We start from the raw sequence: 27,209 nt of genomic DNA, 5'->3' as shown, positions 1-27,209 counted from the left end.
GGGAAACAGCTAACATTGTTATAATTTTTTAAATTAAAGTAATTAGAATGATATTAATTTCAATAGCAGATTTACAAGTGTCAAAATTGATATTTTTGCTCTACTTAAAAGGTCAGGACCTCCGATGTGGATTTCTCCGATGTCATTTTAAGAGCATGAAATGTTTTAATGATCTAACAGGTTAATTTTCTTTGAGATCATTCGTCACCAAAGTCATAATTCTCACACAAAAATGATGCATTTGTGCCACGACGAAAAGTCAAAGTGTAGCATATTTGTGTAAAGTACAGTTTCCTCCTTTATAACCTGCAGGAAGTGAAACTTTGTGTAAGTGCTGATGCAATAAACACATTCTCAGTCACATGCAAAATTCAAATGTTAAAAACAAAACGCATAGTAAATGAAAGTCGTTTAGAATGGCCCAAAAAACTGTTTACATCAGAGATTTTTATTACATGAACAGTAACATGAGAGATAAAAAAAAAAACAAGTAGTCATTGTTATTTCACTTTAACCAGCAGTAATGGTTCCTGAAGGCATCAGTCCCAAGCGTCCATATGCATTCAGATATTGTTCAGAATTTGAAACAAATTTATGAATTCTAGCACATGAGATTCTTATTTCCAATTGTTCAGATCTACAAATCAGATTTACACTTCGTCGAGAACACTTAAGAAAAGCAAACGGCGGTTAGGAACAGTAAACGCTGACCAGTGCTGTGACCTGACAGGTTTTGTAAAGCTTAGAGAAGCAAGTCTACCCTGAGAGAAGTTTCTAGAACATGGGCAAGCTTGCCAGACCACCTCTGGCTCTATGTGTTTGGTTAATATAACTGTACACTCTTAATAAATATCATCAGCACGCTAGTGTCAAGGACCTAAGATATATCCCTTTCAGTAAATGTGTAATATTTATATAGATATTTACATATGTTTTAAGATCCGATCCTCAGTACTATTAAGACAAGTGTGCAAGTGTTCTTCTCTAACAACCTCAACGAGACATGAAGGCAAAGACTTGTGGAACACAAATGCAGAAGAATTCACGATTTTCTAAGTGCTGCGTGTATTTTTCTAGTGTGGTACCGAGGAGCTGCAAATATCCAGTACAAAATGAGATACAGTAGGAAAGGAACATCGGTGTTTTCAAATATCATAAATAAAAAACAGCATTTCAGTCGATCAACAGCAGCCAAAAACACACCAAAGAAGAACATCTGGACTGATCGGACACGTCTTTTCAGCAGAGCTTTGACACTTTTTGTGATTTCAGATGCTTCGTGAGAGAGTTGAACAAAACAAACAGGCCGTTCTGTTCGGGGAAACACTGTTTGTTTTGCTTTGGTCATTGTGTTCAAATCTGCTTCTGATTTAGTATTATTCAGTTCAGGACCTGAAACAGACTCTACGCAAGCATGTGAATGCAAGTGTTTCCATCAACGTCATTTACAAACGTAACTATCTGTCAGTTTACTCTTCCATGTCAACAATAATCTGTTGTTTCACCATGACAGAAGAGAATCTTGCTGATCAAGAAAATTTTAGCTAGGTTCAAGTTGTTTATAGCAACCTGAATATAACTTAAAGCTGCAGTTGGTAACTTTTGACGCTCTAGCGGTTAATAAACAGAACTGCTTGCGTCTTGCGGAACAACATCGTAGCTGGAACTACTTCTCTCTGTTTATGTCTATGAAGAATCACAAAGGTACTGTGTTACTCCGCCGCGGTATCCCCGAAGCAATCTAAAATAGTTCGAATATAAACACTTATTATAGGTGCACCCTAGTGATTCAGGACAAGCTAAAAACACGGTTTGAAAAATGGATTCAGGGTGTACTCGCTTATTATATACATTTTTCTACATTTTGAACACAAACAAAGTTACGGACCGCAGCTCTGATTGGTTGTTTTTTACCGGGAGCGATGGAGTTTCTGCAAATGGCAATAGGACACTGGGAGGAGCCAGAGGAGCTTGATTATTTCACAGATTATCTGTCTCATATTCTACTGTCAGGACATAATGACAGGTTTAACAAATATGTAAAAATATATTTTTACAAAAGTTACCTACTGCAGCTTTAAATTATAAAAATTAAATGGTGCAGGAGGCCGGGAACCACTAGAGGGCCTCAGCAAACTTCCAAGAGGAATGCTATATATATAAATATATATATATATATATATATATATATATATATATATATATATATATATATATATATATATATATATATATATCCGTTTATTATTCTTAATACAAAAATGACTATTAATTAAAAAAATTATGTTACAAATCATTTTTTGTTTGCCGTTTGTGTTATAATAAGAGGTGAAAATACTGGATCAAATATCTTACTTTATACTGCACTGCACAAATGATTTTCTTACTCCGTATTTTCATCTAGTTTTCAAGTAGAAATAGTCTTGTTTGCTATACATTAATTAAAATGAAGTGACTTTGAGCTTAAAGCAAGGGGGAAAAATAGCTGAACCTGTTTTCCCTTTGAGTTCATTTATTCCATCCGTTTGTAGTATTTGATTGTTTTTCTTGCACTAAGCAGAAACTTAATTGATTTTGATGACTCTTTCTGAAAACAAAATGTATCTTGATTTAAGGATTTTCAGATGTTTGTACTGAATGCACTGAACAAGCATCCACAGAAGCGCTTGCACAGAGTGTGTTTCTGGCCTTCTCCTGCAGTACAAAGAGCACCTGGAAATAAGTATCAAAATCACTAAAATACAGCAAAGTAGACAAAGTGCTCATGGGATACGAAATAAACAATTAAAGCACAATAAAACAGATTCTCATCTGATGTCCAGTATGTCATATTTCAACTTTAAGTGCATTTATTTTAAACTCCCTGCTAAAATATGTCTTAATAATTATAAAATGACCTGAACATAAAGTGTGATTCTCCACAGGAACCGTCCTGGTGTTGGGAGGAGGCGGCTGGAGGAGGTTTACAGAGACACACGACTCTCATGCAGGAGCAAACACAGACGGAGAGATGGAGGAAGAATGAGAAGACGAGTACGGCATGTTTCTGCCCCCTCGAGACCACGACTGCATCACGGAGCAGTTTAAAACATATGCATGCAAACAATTCCCCGTGAAAACCCGTCCCACCCCACCAGGCGGTGCTCCTTGAGGCTTGAATTATATCCAAAGCTTTGGGTCAAAAAGTATGTTTCAGACACTGGAGGTTGCAGGTGTGAGACCAGCTCGTCGAGACAGTGAGGTACATGTGCCATGAGTTACTGAGGATTTGCAATCTGTTTCTTACTCAGTATTTTTGTCTTGTTTTCCATAAAAAAAAAATAAAAAAAAATAAAAATAAATAAATAAAAATACATTTATTTGAGCAGCAAAATAACTTAAGATATGACGTCTCTGACACTTACAGAAAAAATATCAGTCAGCGGGGAAAGAAAAATAAAATTCAATTTTTTTTTTATTACCACACTGACATATTTTCTCTTGTTTTAAGAATAAGCTTATTTAATTTTGATGATTTTTTTTTTTATTATAATGTTTTAAAATCTTGATTTAAGTATGTTTGTACAGGAAAACAAGACCAAGTTTATGCTTAAAGCAAGAAAAAAATCTGCCAATGTGGCAAGAAAATAAATTTGTCAAATATTTACATCAAAGGCAAAACAAGATCTTATCTCATCGATAAATATTTTTCTTGTTTTAAGCAAAAAAAAACTTTTAATTTTGATGAATGTTTCAAATGAGAAACAGAATGACAAGATATTAAGCCTTGTTTTCTTTTAAAAAAAACATCAAACAAGAAAAATAACATCAATGGGTGTAAGAAAATTTTTAAAGTGTAAAACAAGATTTAATGCAAGATTATTTTTCTTTTTCTAATTATAATTTTTTCCCGTGTTTTAAGCAAAAAAATCACTTAATTATATCAGAAAACATTTTTGCATCTCAAGTAAATGCATCTTGATTTAAACTGTGCACAAGAGCTCTGGTGTAAAACCTCCAAGTATCCAACCAAAAATAAAATAAAAAATGACACGTTCACAAAATCAAAATGCATCTACCGTCGTACCAACTTTTTTTTAAACATTTCCTTTTCTCTTGTTTTGCCGTTTTTCTCTTGTTATAGCATCGCTCGAGTATATCACAGGTCACTATCTAGAGAGGAAACAGAGGGTAAATGATGTTCATGCTACATCTTGTTCAGAGAAGGCTATTGCAGACGATTTCTACAACACACACAATCACACGTTGTACGCTTGTATAACAAAAGATCCAAAACATGTCACCAAGAAACTAAATACATATGCAATGTCCACTATTTTAGAGTCTTTTAGGACTATCCCTCGGTCAGAGCGAAGCTGTCGCGCGTCACCTGACTCCGCTGTCCCGTCTTACAGACAAAAGTTGAAAAACTGCTATTCAAAAATTAGCAAATTTGGTCATTGTCTCTCTTTCTCTCGTTTTGTTTTTAAATAAGTAGTGCTTTTTGATGGCTTAAGACAGAGGTCTTTTATTTCATAATCTCACCCAGTGGCAATCTACAAGACGTCAGTGTGCATTTCATGACACCGCTACGTTAACTCCTCAAAACCAGCTAGTGCTGTGACGCAGAATCCAAAGTGACTTTATTAAAATACCTAAAATGTGTTTATAAAGATCTGACGCTTACGCTCTTCTGTGAATCTCTAGAACTCCCACTCGAGCGTCTCCTCGCGGTTGGCGGCCCGCTCCAGGCGATGGATGATGTTGTTGAGGTTGGCCATCTTCTCGTTGCGTCTCTGAGTGCTTTTGTTGAGTTTGGGGTTGAGCGAGGGCGAGTGGTGGTGGTTCGTGGCCGGCGGGTTGGGCGGTGACGGGGAGATGGGGGCAGAAGAGGACGGGACGGGGGAGACGGACATCATGAGGCCGGGCGAGGACGCGGCGGAGGGCGAGTTGAGCGACACCTCCAGGCTGCCCCGGGACGGTTCGGATGAAGCCTTGAAGCTGACGGGATCCTCGGGCGACTTCTCCAGCTCCTCGTCCTCGTGGCTGTTCCTCTGCGGCTCCTCGTCTTTTGACGCCCAGCGAGCGGTGCTGGGGTGTCTCTGGGTCGCTTTTGAGCTGGGCGAACTGGATTGAGAAGCACCTGGCCTGCCGCAGACGGAGCTCCTGGTCTTCATCCGGCTCGCTGGTCTCCTGTTTGACAGTGAACCGGTGGCGGGGCGGCGCTCAGAGGGCGGCTGTGCACGGCCGAGGGCTGCTTCCTGTCATCGCGGTCAGATACAGGGCTGTGGGACGTCAGCGGGGAGTAGTTGTTGTGCTCGGCGTCTGTGTCGTTGTCTTGAAGACCCTCCATCAGGACCTCTCGCCGCATACGAGACCTGTTGAGAGGATGATGATGAAACGGAGAGGAAATACATTTACTGTTTTTATTTTTAGCAGAATGGGTGTCACACATGATCAATCAGTGCTGTTATTGCCAACTAAAACCATTAAAAAAAAAAATCAGTAATTGAAATAAAATTAAATATAAATAATGACATTCGTATATGAAATAAGTGCAAATGCTGTAATTAATAAAACGGAAATAAAAATGAATTAAAGCTATACAGAAATATTTAAATTTAAAAAAAAACTGCACATAACAAAATAACTAAAACTAAGGTTCAAAACAAAACTGAAACTATAAAAATAAAAGCTAATCAAAATATGATCAAAATACTATAATAGTATGTAAATAACAGTAAAATCTGATATGCTGTATCTCAGTAGATTGCATCCAGTTATTGTCTTAAAAGTAAAAAATAACTGAAATGCACGTTTAAGTTTAAATAGAAAATTAATATTATAACTATATTGAAATGAAAAAAAAAAAATCTAAATTAAATAAGCAAATTAAAAGCATAAAAATAAAAGCTAATGCAAAATATTAATAAATACTGTAGTATATAATGACAGTAAAATAACACAGGATCTCAGTACACTGCATGTGTAATTCAACACAAATTCAGTTATTGTCTGAAAAACACGGCATATAGAATAAATCAGTTTAAGCTGAAATATTTAAATTAATAACACTAAAATAAAACTATACATAAATGTAGAAAATAATACAAAATAAAAACAATTACTAAAACATCCCCTAAAATAAAAAATAAAAATGACAGCAAATTTGAAATATTAATAATATATCAGTAACACTAAAATAATCATAGTTCTCAGCAAATCCATCTAATTTATTAGTAAAATGTCTTTTGGACCAATAATAAGGTGTTTTATTGAATGGTATACACAGTGTGGGGGACCAAAGGTATAATTTTAAGAATTGTTTATTTTGGGGATATGTTGGAAAGTTCATGCCACAGTACAGATGTAGATACAGGGCTTTCTCGTCTTTTCTCATCAACTCCTCAGTCGTCCAGCAGGTGGAGCCAAACTCCCATTCAAACTTCAAACACTAACAAGAGCTCAGCCTCAGACACAGTCTTTCCCCAGGTAAAAAGCAGAACACACCTGTAGTTGTGGAACCAGTTGATGACGGTGTTGGTTTTGAGGTTGAGTTGTGCGGCCAGCATCTCGATGGTGTGCTGAGAGGGGTACGGCTCCTGCAGATACGCCTTGGTCAGAGCCTCCTTCTCCTCGGCCGCCAGCACCACGCGGGGTTTCTTGGCCTGGCTGAAGGGGCAGAGCTCCAGCGCGGTCAGACCTGGACTGATGCAGTCTGAATGAGCGCCGGGGGAATCGCTGTCTGAGCCGGGACTCAACAGACCGTATCGCCTCTTCAGATACGCTGGACAAAACCCAAGACACACTGTTTAATACTCGCTACAAATTATGATCATCTGCATCTTCACAGCAAGTGGGTCATATGTAATATAATGCCAAAAAGAGTTTCAGATGAAATGCTATAACAAAACTGTATATAGAAATATAAAAAAAATATAAAATGACAAATGCATATAACATAACATAGAATATATAGAAACAAAAGCTAATCCCAAATACTCAAAACTATAAAAGTATATAAATAACACTAAAACTGGATCTCACTACACTGCACGTTTAATTCAGTAAAATCCACTGAAAAATAAACACTTTATTAATAAAGTTAGGACAAAAAACGGTGGTATAATGTATAACACAATGAATAAAAATTTTAATTTTAAAATTAATAAAACTAAAAAAAAGTAATGCAAATAAAATAATAAAAACTGCTAAAATTAAAAATAAAAATAAAAGCAGTTATAAATATTATTTCTATATAGCTTTTTTTCAGTTTTTGAAATTTTAGTATTTTAAGTAAAGTTTATTTTATTTAATTTTTTATTTAGTTTAGTAATTCTGATTCAACTTTTTAAGTTATACAGTATTCTAATATTTATATTTCATTTTAAGCTTGATTTCCAAAAAAAAAGATTTTTAATAGATCGAACAACATTAGCTTATAAACAGCACTGGATCTGACGATTTGAAATCAAGTTCATTAATAAAATGTCTTAATATTTGGATCTAGAAGCTGAACGTGCTCAGAATCAGTGAAGAGCTGAATCGATGACTGTTCTCTCACCTTTCTTCTCCAGTTTCTTGACGTCTCGGAGTTTGTCGACGTTGTGCGGGTCGTTGAGCCACAGCTGCATGCGGACGAACGGCTCGCGGCCCTTCAGACTGAGCTTGTGCCACGGCTTCGGTCGGGACAGCAGGTCAGACACTGAACCCTGAGTCAATCCCAGAATGCTCTCTCCAAACAGACGCTGACCTGCATCAACACACACACACACACACACAGTTACCAATCCACCTCCAGTCCTTAGAATCCTACATTCAACATGAATCCGTTCAAACTCTTCATTACAATTTAGGTTTTTGTTTACACTAGTTTTTTATTCATTGATCAAAAGTAACGGTTATAATCCTACCATAGATTTCTAATTAAAATAAAGGATTTCTTCCCACCCCAAACTTTCTATGCATTAAATAATCTTGATGTAAAATGTATTTCCACAAAATATCGCGCAGTACAACGGTTTTCAACATTGATAATAATCAGAAATGTTTTTTGAGCAGCAAATCAGTATATTTTCATGATTTCTGAAGATCATGTGACACTGAAGACTGGAGGAATGATGCTGAAAATACAGCAGCGCATCACAGAAATAAATTAGATTTAATCAATAGACTACAATAGAAAATGGATATTTAAATTTGTAAAGGTTTTTCACAATATTCCAGTTTTTTGTGTTTCTGATCAAATAAATGCAGCTTTGCTGAAAAGAAGAGATGTATTTAATAAACATTAAAAAAATCCATATTATTCTAACTTTTGATTGGTAGTGCATACTATTAAAGTATTTCTTAATATTTTAAATTAGCATTCATTTTTAGTTTGTTCTAGTCATTCTGTCTTATTCATGTTGTTTTATTCATACAGCTTTTTCATACAGTATTTATTGAAATTTTGAACCAGCTTTTCTTTTTCAGTTTTCATTTTAGTTTTAGTAATGTTACAGGATGTTGTCATATTATTTTTTTAATATATATATTTTGTATACACTTCTTATAGCTTTAATTCATTTTTACTTAATGAAGGCAATGTTCCTATGAGTCATTCAACTTCTCAAGGTTATATTTGTCATCTAATATGTATTTATTTAATGTATATATCATTTTAATGACAGAAAATTGAGTGAAGCTAAACTTGAAATTGTTTTGCATTATACTTTCATTTTCACGACCATTAAAAAGAATTATAATTTTAATGACAGAAAACCATTTCTAATAGTTTTAGTTATCACTAATAACATTTGATCAAATAAATGCAGCCTTGGCGAAGCACAAAACCATGTCAGAAATCTTCATTTCACATGGAATAAAATACAATAAATGAAGCCTAACTTTAACATATTCAGTGTTTTGCCAAATTACCTGAAAATCATAATTTTTTTCTCTCCCTGTAATACAAAATTATAATATAATATATTATTTATTATCATTTTTATTACACATTTTCATATCAACTCTTGTAAGATTCTCATTACTTTATTTTTTTAGTGAAATACAGAAACAGTTATTGTATTAAAGCAGTACAGTGAGTGAAGCTCAACTTGAAACTGTTTTGCATAATACTTTCGTTTTCATGACCATTAAAAATAATTATAATTTTAATGACAGAAAACCATTTCTAATAGTTTTAGTTATCACTAATAACATTTGATCAAATAAATGCAGCCTTGGCGTAGCACAAAAGTACCCAAACCTTGTCAAAAATCTTCATTTACATAGAATAAAATACTAACATTCATACAGTGTAAAAATGATACAATAAAAATGTGCAATATCCTTATATTTATTTGTTACCACCTCCATCCATGTACCTACATCCCTGCATCTCACTCCATTTTTTTCCATTATCATCTATAGCACAGCTGTTCATACAAGTTATTTATGTTGCAATATTTTGTTTTGTCTCTGTGCACTGGAAGCTTGTCACTAAAACACATTGCATGCATACTAAAGCTCTCTCTGATTTCGTGCTGTGTATGGCGTGCTGTAAATCACCTAAGTTGTTGTCGGTCAGCACTTCCTTCACTCTCTTGGTGATGGCGTAGGTGTCCAGCTCCGGGGACATGGCCACCAGCTCCTGGATGCCCAGCGGTGTGTGGGGCTGCTGCGGGACCATCATGCCCAGCGAGCTCTTCCCTCCGTGGGGCTCGGTGTGCTGCGGCTGCTGGTTCTCTTTACTGCTCTCCAGGGTCACGCTGGGGTGACCGTCTTCGGGACTCGGAGGAGGGGACGGGGACGAGTGGCTCGTCACGGGGCTCTTATCTGAGAACCAGCCACCAAAGATTAGAATAATTATTAGAGTCAAAACACTTTTTATTATTTAAGTGTTAGAGCATTGCATTAGCAGCGCAAGGTTGTGGGTTCGATTCCCAGGGAACACATGTTAGGTAAAAACTGAATGCACTGTATATGCATACATTTAAAAACACTAAAACTGTGCAATACCAAGTCTATGAAAGGATAACAAAAATATTTAAGATTTAAACTACTCCATATTTTTGGCTTGTGTTCCAATATAAACATATACACATGCTTGCATAAAAATAAAAAGGAAAGGGTGAGTTTATGCTTAAAACAAGAAAATAATAATAATCTGCCAGTGAGGTAAGACTTAAAATGACGTGTTATTTATAAAACTTGAATTAAGTTTCAAATATTTGTTCATGTTTTAAGCATAAACTGTATTAATTGTGATGTTTTTTGTTTAGAAACCAATAATTAATAACTTAAGTAATTTTGATTCTCAAGTAAAAATATATGGATTTAAGAATTTGTATATATTTATTCTTAACAATAAGACACAAACACTAAGGAATATTGTTTTGCAGTGTAGGAAATAAGAAATTGTATTTTGTATACAGTAAATAAAGCCTAACTTTAACATATTCAGCATTTTGCCATCAGAACTATCTTTACTGGAAAATTAGATTTTTTCTCTCTCATTGTAATACGAAATCATTGTAATTTATACTATAAATGATGTTTTAGAAACAATATTATAACAATTATAATTTATATTAGACATTTTCATATTTTTTTTTACCTGATTGAGTTCAACTATTGTATTTATTTAGCGAAATGCAGAAAAAACTGTTTTTTATTAAGCAGTATAATGAGTGAAGCCGAGTTTGAAATTGTTTTGCATTACACTTCATTTTTATGAACATTAAAAAAAAATTCACAATTGTCTTTAATATTACAAAATATTATAATGTATATTATATATTATTAATATAATTACTGTTTATTGTAAGTTATATTACAATGTTCTTTCATTAAAAATGTTAATAATATATATATATATATATATATATATATATATATATATATATATATATATATATATATATATATATACAGTACAGACCAAAGTTTGGAAACATTACTATTTTTAATGTTTTTGAAAGACGTTTCTTCTGCTCATCAAGCCTGCATTTATTTGATCAAAAATACAGAAAAAAACAGTAATATTGTGAAATATTATTACAATTTAAAATAATTGTTTTTAAATGTATTATACTTTAAATGATCATTTATTTCTGTGATGCAAACTGAATTTTTAGGATCATTATCACATGATCCTTTAGAAATCATTCTAATATGATGATTCATGATCAAAGTTGGAAACAGTTCTGCTGCTTAAAATTTTTTCAGAACATGTGATACTTTTTTAGGAAACTTTGATGAATAAAAAGTAAAAAAAGAAAGAAGATATGTTTTTAAAATATAAATATTTTGTAATAACAATATACACTAATGGTCAGTAATTTGGGGTTAGTAATTTTTTTTCTTTCTTTTTTAAAATAAAATCAATACTTTTATTCAGCAAGGATGTGTTAAATTGATAAAAAGTGATAGTAAAGAAAATATATTATTAGAATATTTATTATTAGAATTTCTTTTTTGAATAAATGCAGTTCTTTTTACCCTTTTATTGATCAAATATATGAGACAGCAGAACTGTTTCCAACACTCATAATAAATCAGAATATTAGAATGATTTCTAAATGATCATGTGATCGACTGATGTTACATGTGACAGTGAAGGCTGGAGGAATGATGCTGAAAATTCAGCTTTGCATCACAGGAATACATTATTTTTTAAAAGTATATTCAGATAGAAAACTATTATTTTAAGCTGTAATAATATTTCACAATATTACAGTTTTTTTCTGTATTTTTGATCAAATAAATGCAGGCTTGATGAGCAGAAGAAACTTCTTTCAAAAACATTTAAAATAGTAATGTTTCCAAACTTTTGGTCTGTACTGTAACTTACAATAATCAGTAATTATATGAATAATATATAATATACATTATAATATTTTGTAATATTAAAGATATATTTTTTTTTTATGAAAATACAGGAAAAAAGTCACTCAAACGATATAGTTTAAACATTCTATCATGACAAACATTCTGTAATATTTCAACCTAAACTACTTCTGGGAATGACAGAGATGAAGCGGTGTGTAGGATGTGTTGTTAGTGCTGGTGATGATGACTGACCCTGACCCAGACCCTGACCGTGACTGTGACTGTGGCCGGACAGTGAGCTGAGTCCGTGACCCAGCTGGTCCAGCAGCCAGAGCTGCATGCGTATGAACGGCTCCCGGCCCTTCTGAGTGAGCTTACTCCAGGGTTTAGGTCTGGATAACATGTCACTCACGCTGCCCTGAGACAAACCCAGCACCTGCCAGAGACACACAGACATTCAGATGAGTCTCATCAGAAAACCAGATCCTTTTCACTGGCAAATATTCAAGTGACCACTAGATGGCGGAAAAGACAACCCAATAGCTTCTGACACTACTGCTCAAAAGCTGGGGATCAGTTTAGTTAAAAAAGGACACATTCAATTGATCAATAGTGACAGTCAAGACATCTAGAATATTACAAAAGATTTCGGTTTTCAACATTGATAATTATAAACAAAAAAGCAGCAAATCATCATATTAGAATGATCTCTGAAGATCATGTGACACTGAAGACTGAAGAGGAATGATGCTGAAAATACAGCTTTGTATCACAAAAATAATTTATATTTTAAAATATATTACAATAGAAAATGTATTTTCAATTTGCAATATTACAACATTCCTCAATATTACTGGTTTTCCAGTATTTTTTAAACAAAAAAACAATACAGCCTTGGTAAGTACAAGAGACTTCTATTTTGTAATAACAAATAGATTAATCATTCCCAATAAGACAACAAACATCTATTAAGGAAGTAAATATGGCTTGATTTAGTAAAAAAAAAGGCATTCATGTTGAAAATACAGAGAATATAAAAATATTTTTTAAAAAATATGAATAATTAAAAAAACAAATGTTTAAATACAATTATTAGTATATTAATAATACTGATAAAAAATGAACCAAATGGAAAATATAATTTGGTGTGTTTGCCAAAAAAAAAAAGCAAGAATGTGTTTGCACACATAATCATAGAGATATTGAGATATTTTTCACGGACATATTTGAACTTGAGAAATGGTGTGTTCTGACGTCTTTCTGCGGTTGAATCAAGATACCCTCTGATGTTCTTTCATGTTTATTTCCTGCAGTAACTGGCAAAGAGGAGGAGATGATCAGTTCCCGAGATGCTACAGTGATCTGTCACCACACATTATAGACGGTTTCATCGGGCGCACGCGCCTGGACCTAAGTTAACTTCCGGTCTGTGTTGTGTATATCGGTCTGCCTAGCGGTGCCTTCTACAAACGCAGTTAAAGTCAAGGTGATGAGACTGAAGTTGGGTTCGGGTGTGTTTCCCATACATTTATTTATTTGTGGAGACTCACCACGATTTTAAAGCTGATCGATTTTCAAAAAGGCTTCGTTGAATAAACATGATTAACATTACGTACTACACATTTAATAATAATAATTCCTAACATTTATATGTTTAAATATCAAAACGAGGCACAGGTGTTTTTATATCACTATTTCTGAAGGAAGACTTGCATGTTATATGCCGGATAACGCAGCGTGTGAGCGACGCTCTGCTTTGTTTACAGCCGTTACTGGGGAAACCTCTATTTCTTGCGCTTTATGAACGTTTGTTTATGTTGTTGCCGTTGTAACCGTCTATAGAGCCACAAAACGGTATTAACTGTTTACATTTCTTTAAAAAATAACAGAATTTGAAAGTTGAGACTTTGTTTCATACCAGAAGTAACCTGCTTTGTTCTGTCTGTCAGTTTCTGGAGTCCATTCTGAACTTAGATTCTGAACCTAAAATAATCAATCGTGAAATTCAAAAAGGTTGAAGCGAATTACAAGGGTGTTTACAGTGGGCTGTGTTTACATTACTCTTGCGTTATAAAAGCATTCTGAGCTAAGGTGAAATTAACGTGACATGACGCTCTTTAGCACTCTTCTTCATGAGCATTTGAGTGTGCAGATGAAAACTAGATTAGAGCGCCATCTGCTGTTAAAAACTGATCTCAGAATCGATTCCAGAGGAATCGTGATGCGTCCTGAAAATCTCACAATCGATCCACGAATCAATTGTGCATCGATTTATCATCCAGGCTTTAATATTGATGCTCCACGCTACTGGGTATATTGAGTTGACTTTCTTTAGACACAGTAAGGTACATACTTCTCTATATATAGTCTACTGCAACACCGATGACATTTGTTTTTGCACTGAGCATGTTTTCCCATTTTGTAATTTTGGCTTGTTGGACTTTGTTTTTATAACCCCACCTTCTCTCCGAAGATCCTCTGGCAGATCCCGTTCTTGGCCAGTTTTTCCTTCACCTGCCGGGTGAGTTCGAGGGTGTCCACCTCACGGTACATGTACATCTCGTACTGCTCCGGGGTCAGCGGCGGGACGGTGGGCTTCAGGGTTCGGGGGATGTAGGTGGGGTAATACGACACCCGTCCTCCTCCACCGGGCGACTCGCCGCTGACCGAGGCGTCCGGCTCCACCTTGATCTCCAGCGGCCGTCCCAACACGGGCTCGTCCTCCGGCGCAGACGCTTCCTCGCCGTTTGCAGGGCAGTCTCCGTTCTCCATCCGCGGCCAGGGACGAGGCATGGACGAAAGTCCTGTGGACGAGGAGGAGGAGAGCGACGGAGACACGGAGGTGAACGGGTGAGAGGTGCCACCCATCATCACGACCGCACCGCGCTCGGTGGACCAGTGCTGGTCGAAATACGTGCCAGCTTCGCCGATCTCCGACTTCACCTTACGGATGATGTTTTGGACGAAGGCGGCTGGAGACAGGACGCTCAGAGGCGTCTGAGGGCTGCCGGTGGGATTGGAGACACACGTTGGTACGGACACACCCTCTTCCTGTTTGATGAAGGGCGGCGTGGGGGTCAGCTGTCCCTTGGCTGGATCCTGCAGGGCGAGACGCTCGCTGGAGGACGCCCGGCTGCACACCTCCATCTCCAGCAGGGCCTGCTGCTGCGCCTGCATCTCTCGACGAGCCTGCTCCAGGATGCTCTTGATGGTTTCGTCAGAACTGCTGCTTCCTCCAGAGCTGTTACGTCCTGATGAACAGCCCAAAGACGACTTACAATCACCTGTGCAACACAAACAGATCCGAACGCAAGTTTGCATTGCTAGTCAGAAGTAGTTTTAACGTGACATGGCTTCTTTAAAAAGTTAAAATTATTGTAATAAATAAAATAATAAATCATTTTGATATTAATATATAAAGAAATTATAAATTTATATTAAATATGTAATAGTTTATGTTTTTATTTATATTGAAAAAAATAAATATAAAATAAATATTTTATTATTATAAAATAACTAGCACTAGTATGTATGTGTAAATATTTTGTATTAAAATTATTAAACAAAACAATAAAATAATGTATAAATGTAATTCTGAATGAACATTAAAGATTTATATAATAGTAAAAATGTTACAATATATTTTTTATTTGATAATACAATAACAAAATAAATATTTTAAATATTTAATTATTATACAAATATTATGAATACTATATATTTATAACATTAAAAGTATTTATTTGTATTAATACTCTGTATTTCATAATATGATACAATAATAAAACAATATTTTAAATATTTAATATAAAAATATTTATTATTATTTACAGTGTTTTATTAACAATTAAATAGAGCAGACAGACTTGTTATTAGCAGTGTGTTTTTTACTAGCATATTCAACCCATAATTTTGTAATTGCTTGCACCTACTCACTGCAAAATTATTTTTGTCGATAAACAAGATAAATATACTTGAGCAGCAAAATTGCGCAAGATATTAAGAGAATATATTTTCTCATAATATCTTTAAATATATATATATATAAAATATATATATATTTTTTTTTTATCTGTATTTTTGTCATTATATCTCAACATCCTTTAATAAACAAGATAAATTTACCATAGAGAAAAAAAATTACATAAGACAGTAAGGGAATATAATTCTATAGAACATTTTTTGGCAATTATTTTAAAAGGAATTATTTAATTTTAGTATACGTATACCTCATGTTGTTGTAGCTAGGTTTACATAAACATGTAAGCTGTATTTATGTTCTATCTATATTAATGTTACAATAAAAATACATTGAATTCAGGATATACTGTCTAGTCACATAATTTGGCTCCTCAGATCCCTTTTTTTTGTTTTGCAGTGAAGTTAAGTAATTTTTAACAACGAGTAGAAGATTCCAACAGACATCAGACATTCTATTATGCAAATCAAACCTGTAAGAGTCAGGTATGCGCAGATGAAAGCTGTGTGTTGTTGTGTAGATCAGAAAGTGTCTTTGTACCCACCTCTTTGTGACTGGATCTCCTTCTTGGCCTGCTCTAGAATGTTCTTGATGGCATCATCTGACCCAGTTTCAGGAGTTCGGATGCGAGGAGTGATGCTCCCTGTCGGAGAGGGTAAAGGAGAGAGAGGAGGTGAGGTGAGTGGGCCGGCTGATCAGAGCTTGCGTTTGATTGCTAGATCAATAGCTGCCTTTGAGAAGCTGGCATCAAGTGAGGGTGCGCTAACACGAGAACGCTTCACTTTCAAAACCCAGAAAGAGAGCATCACAACAAGTGCAGGGTTTGGGAATGAGCGCGGAAGCTGCACGCTAATACAGCGGCAGAAACGCTTGTACAGGAAACCGGACTAGTTCTCTCTGGGGGTCTGAAACGGTTCGGTGGGGTTTAGCGGGAGGAGACATCTTCAGGATGTCAGACGTGAAAGACATGAAACACAATTCACAGACCACTGAACTTCTATAATGTGGAATCAGATCAGAAGGAAATAGCAGGTGGATAATATTGGTTGTTATTTTATATATTTTTACCATGAAGATGATATTGTGTATCAGAATTATTGAGTCTGTGGTTATTTAAATTCATGCATTATTGTTGTATTTCCTGTAAATCAACATTAATCCTTACTCTGAAATCTGACTGGTTAAATAAGGATGCTGCTCCAAGAAGATCTTCTGCTTGACATAAACGTAAATTCACCAAATGCATCCAACAAAAACACTTTCATATATTAAATAAATAAATAAATATAGGTTATCAATACAGCTTTATTAAACATTAAACCTCATAAAATGTTACACCGTATTTCCATTTGTTCAATCATGTCAGGATTATTTTTATAATGTGTGTATGTGTATATATATATATATACACACATTATAAAATAATATATAATATTATTTAATATTTAATATATAATATATATAATATTTAATTTTAATCATTTTATGAAATGTTTTATTTGAATCATTAATTGCTTTATTCTGATGAAAAACATCAATAATTTATTAATATAAATATTTGTTTAAATGCATATGAATTTATTATATATTTCAGGTTGGCCTAACTAATATATATATATATATATATATATATATATATATATATATATATGTATATATATATATATATATATATATTCCTCCAGTTTCTCTGACCACTCACCTCGCTGGCGAACCTGGATGGTGCGTAACGCCAGGATGTTCTGCTCGTCCGACAGGAACTGCTTCATTTTGATGAAAGGCTCTTTGCCCTTGACGGTGAGCTTCCTCCAGGGTTTGGGGCGAGCCAGGATCTCGCTGACGGAGCCCTGCGAGAGGCCCAGCACGTAGTGACCGAACACACGCTGACCGATGTTGTGTTTCAGCAGCTGCTCTTTGACCTGAAAAGCAATATCTGCCGTGTCCACCTGGTCTTCGTCTCCTCCCCCTGAGCTTCCGCTCTCTGATTGGTCACTTGGCATGCCTGTCTCAATGGTGACCGGCATTGAGGCGTTCTGATTGGCTGACATGAGGGCCGCTTTGGCGGCGTAGAGGGCGGTGGGGAACGCCATGATGGAGCTGCCGTCTTTCTTGAAGAGCGGAGACAGGAGCTGCTTCTGCAGGAGCTGATCTCCGGGAAGTTTCTCGCCAGAGAAGGGTGACACTGAGAAGGGGCGGGGCATTTCATGGGCGGAGGAAGGCGTGTCAGTGATGGGCGGTCCTGGGCTGGAGGAAGAGAGGCCATCCAAGGGCAAAGTTCCTGGAGGAGAGGAATACGAGCCCACCGGGCGACTCACATCCTTACTGGAGTCCTCAGAGTGACCCTCGTCTACGACAGAGAGGAAACATACGTTTATTTGATCAAATCGACAGTTATGTGTAAACTCCGACTGGATATCCAATACTGCTGATGTGACCAAATATTTGAAACATTTAAAAATCTAAAATATTCTACAGTTTAGCATTATTAACAAAATATTTGTAACATTTAATTTTAATATCATCATTCAATTTAATTAGAATTAATGTTCTATTTTAAATTAGGATTTTGATTTAATTTAATTTGATTTAAGAATGCATTATTAATGAATTATTATTAATAAATAAAACAGAAAATAAAATAAAAAAAACAATATAAAACATTATTAAACAGCATGCAGAAAATGCAAACTGTAGTTGCATTACCATAGTACTCTTTACCATGATTTGTTTTTCGTCTTTAATGTTTTTCTATTTATTATTTTTTTAAAATATGTCTATATTGTGTTATTCATTTGTATTTCAGTTTTAGTTTATTTTTTTTTACTACATCAGGATAAACTTGATTTTGCTTTTGCAGCTAGCTGAAATCAATTACATTTTTATTTTCAGTTAACATTTCGAGTAACAAAAATTTTTTTTTAATGATTTTTGTTTAATATCCAAGGTTCTTCAAAGACGGAAGTGCAATGTTCAGTGAGTGACACTTGATGAATGTAAACGGACACATCTTTACCGCTGTTGTGTAACGCTCTGACTTTATCCACAAGAAATCTGTGAGAGGACAGAAAGGCGTCTTTGTCCAGCAGCAGAGCCTCAGCGGAGCCTTTGGCTGATTCCTGCACACACACACACACACACACACACACACACACTCTCAAGATTGATGCAGATCTACATTCAGATGCAGGCAACTGTTTATCGTGGAGAACTTTATTTGTCTTTAATCTGAGAGGGTCTGTGACCGTACATACATCGATATAACGCAGGACTCTTATATATTCCTGCAGGAGAACGTTTGCTTCACTCACCTGGGATGAACTTCCGTTGGCTGATGCCAGTTTCATGGCTTTCAGGATGCTGAAGAAGACACGACGATACGTTAACGTAAGCATCATCGTACATCATCTTTATAGCATGTGTTCCTGCAGAAACTCACCTGAGTTCAGTTTTGATCTCTTCATAATCCATCTGAGACTGAAGCTTGGCCTCCAGAGTCTGTGAAGACACCAGATGTTAATTACGGGTCATCTATAAATTATTACAGTCAGGCTAAATCCGATTTGTTAGGTTTCTTATAAAACAAAATTATGCTTTAAAAATACACTGCTACTCAAAAGTTCTTTTTTTTAAATAACTGTTTTCTATGTGTATATATCTTAAAATGTCATTTATTTCTGTGATGCAGCGCTGTATTTTCAGCATCATTCCTCCAGTCTTCAGTGTCACATGATCTTCAGAAATCAGAATTATATGATGATTTACTGCTCAAGAAACATTTCTGTTTATTATCAATATTGAAATCAGTTGTGCTGCTTCATATTTTTGTGAAATCTGAGATGCATTTTATTTTTCTGAATTCACAGATGAATAGAAAGTTCAAAAGAACAGCATTATAAATGTTTTTAATGTCACTTCTGATCAACTGAATGCATACTAGGTAAATATTAATTTATAAATATTAATTAGTTTGTTTATTAATGCTGTTTTTGCACTATTATTCCAAAAGTGATGGAATATCTAGATTTTTGTATGCAATGCAAATGGAGCTGAGAATACTTTTCACACATGCTAATACATTCAAATCAAACCCAAAATACTTTGAAAAAGTGCATTGCCGTGATTATCGAGTTCCACTGAAACAACTGATCTTACGGTAAATAAATACTTTTAAACTGTACAAGTAATATCCTGACCACACGGCTAAAATAACACACTCTCACCTCTATAGCTTCTGACTTATAGGCCAGCTGCCGCTTCAGCTCTGCGATCTGATTGGCCGAGGAGTCCTGGACTTCCTGTAAGGTGAACTGGAGTCTCTGGACGCTCTCGAGCAGTCGCAGGATCTCTCTGTCCTTGGAGAACAGCACCGCCTCCAGCCGGGACAGCGAGGTCTCGTCTCGCTCCTCGCGCTCCCTCTCCTGAGACCACAAATGAAAGGAGATCAGGGGGACGGGGACAACATGAAACCGTCTTTTCAACTTCAAAACGTGCTCCTGCTCTCTAGCTTCCTGTAATCACAGCGCCTAAAAGAGCCACTAATGAGGTTCCAGTGGTCTGATGGTTTCCTCCCACTGGAGATTGGACGTGTTAAGGTGGCAATTTGCAGTCGGCCGGCTTTCATCTAACAGAGAGAGTCATTCTTACCTCCTTGGGTCTGTCTTCTGATGGGCCGGTCCCTTTAGAAGAGCCAGCGAGCTGCTCCTTCAGCTTCTCCACCTCCCTCTGGGCCAGACCCGCTCTCTGCCATCAAACACACAAGTTTGGAAAACTTGAGAGGAGCTGAACATCCCGCTTGTGTGTGCAGTGACCCCACTTGTGCCACTCTTAAAGCATATCAAATAACAGTTTGAGAAGACTTCAATATACAACATTTCTAAGGCGATCAAAACAATCTAAAGTTTAGTGATATACCTGCTGAACACAATCTGCTACATCTGTCATCTGTTTAACAGAGTTTTATCAAGTTAAAGGTATTTTAGTGTAACTGTACAAACGTCCTCCTTCAGCTCGTGCTTCACTTGTCTTTTTGATGTCAAATCTTTTCAGATTTTTATAAACATAAGTTTGATATTGCTACAGTAGTAATATTTCAAGTTGAACACATACTGAACTTATTTTATTTACATTTATTTTAATACAAATAACAAAAATTGTGTTTTTCGGCCACTTTTATGTCTGACTGTAGTGTTGTTTTTATATTATGATTTTTTTATTTTTTGTACTTTTTATATATTTTTAATAAAATGTGTATAATTTAGTGGTTAGACTTGTCATTTTTATTATACATTTTTTTACTAACTTAAAGTTTTTAAACTAAATTAAAATGAGAAACTAAAATACATTTTTGAAATAATTTCCTTTATTTTTAAGTTAATATTTATTTGATTTCAAATAACTTAATAGGTATTTTTTAACGTTTGTAGTTTTAGTTAATTATAAAAACCCTGGTGTCATAAGCATTTTGTTGTTGTTGTTGTTTTTTTTTTAAATGTAACAAAAAATATTTAAAAATACTTTAGTATTTTCCATTTTCATATTTTGTTTTTTTAAATGTTAACAATTCTATGGTGTCATTAAATATCTTGGTATAGTTTATTCTATAAAATTTTGTTTCAGTTTCTGTTTTAGTTATTTTAGTACATCAAGGTAAAATAGTTAACACAAAATAAGTTAATAAAACGTAATACATATTTTATTTTATTTCAGTTCAAATTTATTTCAAATGACAAAAAGAAAAAAAATATATATATATTTTTATTTTTATGGGATGTAGTTTATGTTAACCCTGGAGCTGAAAGTATTTTTTTTCCACCACTTTTATTGCATACTGTTTAGGTTTAGTATGGGTTGCAGTAAAACACTGCAGTATGAGCATCAATACAAATCAGGGCCAGACGTTCTCAGAGATCCAGAATCAAATGCACAATCAGGCCGAACGGAGCAAGAACGCCCTCGAAACCCCAATCAGACAAGATTTACAGATGCAGCATCCGCAGGTAAAACAGCGAGAGCGAGCGTGTGCTTGCTCCGTTCTGCTGAGGCGCGTGTTTACTCGCAGGCACTTTCTTCTCAAACTGTTTACCTGCTCTGTCACACTCGGCCTGCTAATTAATGACTCATTTTCGAATCATTTATCTAAGAGCTGCTGGCAAAGAGAAAAAAAGCAAATCACAGTGGGGAAAAAAGCAAGCAATCAGCGCAATGAGGTAACTAACAGCCCTCCTCGTTTTCCACATCGCTCTGGTCTCCCAGCATCCATCTCTCTCTCTCCTGTCCTCCACCGCTCGCACGGCACCATGGGAAAGAGTGCTGGCTAATCACGGGCCTGCGAGAGCGAGGACGAGGAGGGTGCTGGGGGAGGAAGAGGGGCTGCAGGGGCGTCTAATTAAACTCAAAGCTTGATTACGAGGTGATTATCTTCACAACGCGGCGTCTCAATCAGAGGCTGAGAGGAGGGCACCGCACTCACCTGGTTGGCCTTCTCCAGGTTCACCATTAGCGCGCCCATCTGATCCACTCTGGAAGATACAAACCACACGGTAAACGCTCACATGCAATTACACACAGATTCATGCGAGCGTCATGTTTAGTTTGGAAGTTGTTCTGAAAGGAGCTCGCCAAGGGACACGCTGTACAAAGGAATAAATCAGAAATAAATCTAGCATTTAGACAAGTAGTTAATTATATTAAGTATTAAATAGCATATATATATATCAGCTAGATAACATAATCTTGATGCAGGGTTGATGAACAAAACAAAACAAAACAAAACAAAACAAAAAACAAAACTGATTTCAGCTATTAGCAATTTGCCAAGGCAATATTTCTAATTTCCATTTATTTTAACTTGGTGCATTAAAATAACTAAAACTGAAATAAAAATGTAATAAATAAATAAATAAAATAACTGTAAAAATAACAAAAACATTAACATAAAAATTTTAATTATTAAAATAAGAACTAATTCAAAACATGAATAAAACAGTTAAATAGTTTTATTAACTAAAACAGTTAAATAACTAAAAATAGTTTTGTTTATGAATATAAATAATATATTGTGTTAAATTATAATGTTTAATCATTAATGTTTAATAATATGATTTTAATAATAATAAATTAATATTTTATGATAATAATAAAGTTATTTTAAATGAATACAGAATTTTACAGAATTGTATATTATATAATATAATGTTATACAGAGTTTATATATGTAAAGTTTTTATTTCACTTTTGATTTAAATAAAATGTATATATTTCTAAAAATGTATATAAAAATATTTATATGTGTATATATATATTTGTGCAATTAAACTCACTTAAGTCTCACAAATCTACAAACAGTAAGTAACGTCACAGTGCAAAAATGATACAGAAAACACACAGAATGAGCTACAGGGGTGCAAATACTTTTGCTTAAAGAGTGTCCTTTTCTCCAGAGAAAAGGCGTAAAGCACAAACAGATGAAATAAATAAATGAACACAAGTTCAGAAGTTCTTAAGGAAGTCACTGAAGTCAGTAAAATGCAAGGTTTGCTGTCATTCGAGTCGAGTGAGTCATATCTTATCTAGCACTGCATTCAGCATCATCGGATCCCAACATGCCCACACGCACTCGCTCGCGCTCGCTCGGCACAATCAGACTACTCTCATTTGAATAGCGTCTCGGGGAGATTATTCATAAGGTTTGTTTGAAGTTCAACAGTTTCCTCTCAGCCATCAGGGAGTTGATTTTCAAAAGGTGGAGAGGCAGCGGAATAAAGAGGAGTGAAAGATTGATTAAACATGTGAGTCTCCGAAGTTGCGCTAAACAAAGATGCCTTCTCAATTAGACGAGATTTGCTTTAAGAGCACAATCAGAGAAATGTAGTCTGAGGAGAGGAGCGTTCAGAGCACCTTTGAGTTTCTCCGTCTGCTGCCTGTCTGAGTCAAGATCGTCAGTGCAATCGTATCATCAGCGACTGCAGACAGAGAACCAAGCCAGAATATATCAGATACTGAACAGATACTCAAATCTTGTGTTAATCTGATCTGATCTATCTACCTTTCAGAAATGGTCCAGATTTATTGAAGCATAGTTTTAGTGGATGGTTAAACACAGTAAACCACGTTAACATCTTATTTAACACTAGAATACAGTAGCATACTACTCTGCAGCATGTAAAAATGTGTGCATTTCTTCTTTTCTCTAGCTTGCTTCCTAATCTAGTTAACTATTAAACCTGGCTTTTTATGATCGTGTGAATATTGTTGGCTCTTTGACTGAAAGTTCCTGTTTTGTAAGTCGCCTCGGCTAAAATAATACGCTAAAAACATAAATGTTAATATAACTGTGTGACACTGTACACTGTGTGAGACGCCATATCCCATAATGCAATGCACTCGACTGTGGCAAAACATCTGCAGAAAAATGTTCATTCCAAATTAGATTTAAATGTTAAGACAAAATCTGAACTGAATAAAAAAAAAAAACAATCATCAAAGAGGCGTGTGGATATGGCCACAAAATTAGGTGCATTAAAATGGGGGGTATTAATTAATGAATATATTATAAATATAAATATTTTAAGTACTGGTATTTATATTATATTTTATAATTTAATTTAATTTAATATTATTAATGTTATTTTATATTTTAATAATTTATATTAAGTGTGTGTATGTGGGTGTGTGTATATATATATATATATTTAAATTAAATAAATCAAAATAAATTAAAATAAATAAATTTATGCATTTAGCAGACGCTTTTATCCAAAGTGACTTACAGTGCATTCAGGCTAACAATTTTTACCTAACACAATTATATATATCTTATATTTAGATTTATATATATATTTTTTATTTTATTTTATCCTTTTAAATATTATCTAAAAATAATCAAAAAATCTACAGAAAATAATATAACAATTATTATTGCTGATATAATGATATAATTACGAATTAAGAATTAAATTATATATTAAAAAACTATTACAATTAAGTTCAATATATATTATTCTTAATATTTATTTAAAAAAATATTACCATTTGTACATTATAAATCTACTGCAAACTGTAGAAACCCAATTCAAAAAAAAAAAAAGAAAACGCTACATAAACAGATTAGTCTGGTTTGAGGGTTTATGAGGGATATTGGACAATTGTTTGGCTGGAAATGCATGAACAAAGTAGTGTGTTAAAGCTCAGTTCAGGTAGGAAACTAACTTTAACCCTTAACTGAGATCAGGGAGGTTTAATTTTGTGTGAAGTCACTGTGCTTGACAGAAGCAAACGAAGAGAAGAGAGATGCTCAAAGGAAATGAACATCAGAGAATAAATAAAAAGAAAAGAAACGGACCAACCACCAGCTTTATATGGACACAGTAAATAAGAGTCTTACTTTTCCGCCATTTCTTTGTCGTATTTACACCTCAGTTCCTGCAGCTCTGTTCGGGCCGAGTTCAGCGCTGTGAAACAGAGAAACGGTGCCATCATTGACCTCTGACCTCTTATCAAGCCTCAGATGACCTCACAGATTGATACGGATCTTACATGACTGAAGCGCTTTGATCCGGTCCTCAGCCTGGCCGAGTCTGACAGGCAGCGAAGCGTCTGATTCATGTTCCTCCCTGTGGAAACGGTGAGACAGCAGAGAGATCAGAACAGGAAGTGACTCAAACCCCCACTGACAAATTCTGAAGCCCTTGAATGGATCTCTGGAAACTCTGATAAGCATCTAATTCAGAGATAAATATGGTAGCATACTACAGCTTGTAAATCTCAAAATGTGAAGTATTGTATATAGCAGAGTACACAGTGTGAGTTGAAGTATCCCATAATGCAATGCACATACAAATAATCTGATTATCGTACACAATTCAAAGCTGAGGTTTGTATGTAATAGCAAAGTGATTTTATTTTGTTTCGTTTTTTTTTTTCATTTAGAAAAACATTTAAAGCATTTTTTGTTCGTTAAATATATATATATATATATATATAGTTCAAGCATATAACAATATTTAAACATTAAACCTAGATAAATGTGCACTGTATCCAATAGTTTGTGTGGAGATGCTAATCATTCGTAACTGCAAAGGGTCTTCTTTTTTTTGTATGCACTCACAATATCAACAAAACGTTGTGCTTTTATAAAATAAAGAAAAAAAACATGATGCGTTTTCTGCCGTCTCGTCTTTAACATGAGTACAAAAATGAACCGAAACTCAGCGAAAACATGCCACAGACATGATCAATATATCTGTATGAAGCTTTAAATTACTACTTATTGAAATAAAATAAATCTCTTTCATTATAATCATAATCTGTAAGGATGCATTTCCCTTTAAAGGCGCGTCTAATGAGGAGATGACGAGTCAGGATCAACAACTTCATCCTTGTGACACAGACTCAGAAAACACTAGTTTATTAGTAAATCATTCAAATATCTCCTTACTATTATAATTTTATATATATTTTTATAAATATATAATTTTCAGTGTGGTAGCCCATAATGCAATGCATTTGAATGAGACAAATTATTTCGCTATGCAATATTCCATAAGGACTTTATGTGCACTCAATTGTGTGCATATCAGTCACAATTCTTAATATTTGTATACAAAATTTTATTAAAAATGATAATTTAATGAAATATATATACTAAATACTTTTTTTTAATAAAATAATTATTACCGTTATACCAAATGAACAGCATTCACTGAACTAGACAGACAGATATACAGCATATAGTATGCAGTTTGTTTGCGTCAAACCTTCCTGTGGGTCACGTACCCTTCCTGTGTGTCCTGGTGATTTTGGAGTGGGGCGTCTCCATCCTGGACGTTCTGTGTGCTGTTTGGTGACATCATGTGGGGCCGCTGTGACGACGCCTCCCCCGTCTCCACGGTTACAGGCCCCTCCTCTGTGTGTTCTAAACACAATTTATTACATTGTAACCAGTTCGGTCTCTCTTTGGAATAACAAGTGCAACCTAATAGTAGTCACATTTTTTTTTTTTTTTTTAAGAAATTAATTTATTCAACAGGGATGCATTAAATTGATCAAACATGACAGTAAAGACATTTGTAAACGAAAGATTTAGGTTTTTTATTATTTTTATTTTTTTGGTTGATAAAAAAAAACTCTTTTAGGGCAGATTTAAAGTAAAAAAATATTCATAATAATTGAATTAGATATTTATTTTATTACGTTTTTTGTTTAGGGTTGGGTTGTAGGTTATGGTCAATCTGATGTATTTTATTTATATCAGAAGTCATTTAAAAGTATCCAGTTACACTGTACAATTAATTTTTCTAAGTTTTAAAATAATTATTGGATTTTATAGTACAGCTTAATTCAAAGTTAAGAATTGTTTCTAGACCATTTTTTTTTCAGTGTAGAGAACAATGTGTGTGTGGGTGAAAGAGCATACTGTATGCGATAGTTTCTGGTGTGT

At 34.7% G+C, this 27,209-nt stretch overlaps 1 protein-coding gene and 1 long non-coding RNA gene across 2 annotated transcripts in view; one reads left to right on the top strand and one right to left on the bottom strand.

Moving 5' to 3' along the window:
* Positions 1-4,058: 4,058 nt before the first annotated feature.
* The window catches only part of LOC113052723 (homeobox protein cut-like 2), a 144,743-nt gene continuing 121,592 nt past the window's right edge, over positions 4,059-27,209 (bottom strand). Inside the window, 19 exon segments of the mRNA XM_026217140.1 lie at positions 4,059-5,082; positions 5,084-5,181; positions 5,183-5,357; positions 6,490-6,766; positions 7,544-7,732; positions 9,532-9,798; positions 12,046-12,229; positions 14,254-15,077; positions 16,317-16,415; positions 17,475-18,119; positions 18,786-18,888; positions 19,081-19,129; positions 19,209-19,267; positions 19,993-20,190; positions 20,417-20,512; positions 22,242-22,290; positions 25,155-25,221; positions 25,307-25,383; positions 26,546-26,684. Coding sequence (XP_026072925.1) covers positions 4,683-5,082; positions 5,084-5,181; positions 5,183-5,357; positions 6,490-6,766; positions 7,544-7,732; positions 9,532-9,798; positions 12,046-12,229; positions 14,254-15,077; positions 16,317-16,415; positions 17,475-18,119; positions 18,786-18,888; positions 19,081-19,129; positions 19,209-19,267; positions 19,993-20,190; positions 20,417-20,512; positions 22,242-22,290; positions 25,155-25,221; positions 25,307-25,383; positions 26,546-26,684 — 3,995 coding nt within the window. The 3' untranslated portion in view covers positions 4,059-4,682.
* LOC113052727 (uncharacterized) lies at positions 16,181-20,085 on the top strand. The gene is made up of 4 exons (XR_003277106.1): positions 16,181-16,257; positions 16,354-16,450; positions 19,060-19,156; positions 20,001-20,085. It is a non-coding gene; the product is annotated as an uncharacterized LOC113052727 (long non-coding RNA).

Source organism: Carassius auratus, chromosome 33, assembly GCF_003368295.1.
Source record: "Carassius auratus strain Wakin chromosome 33, ASM336829v1, whole genome shotgun sequence".
NCBI lineage: Eukaryota > Metazoa > Chordata > Actinopteri > Cypriniformes > Cyprinidae > Carassius > Carassius auratus.
The sequence above is the reverse complement of the archived record's forward strand: the minus strand, read 5'-3'. Positions and strand labels throughout refer to the sequence as shown.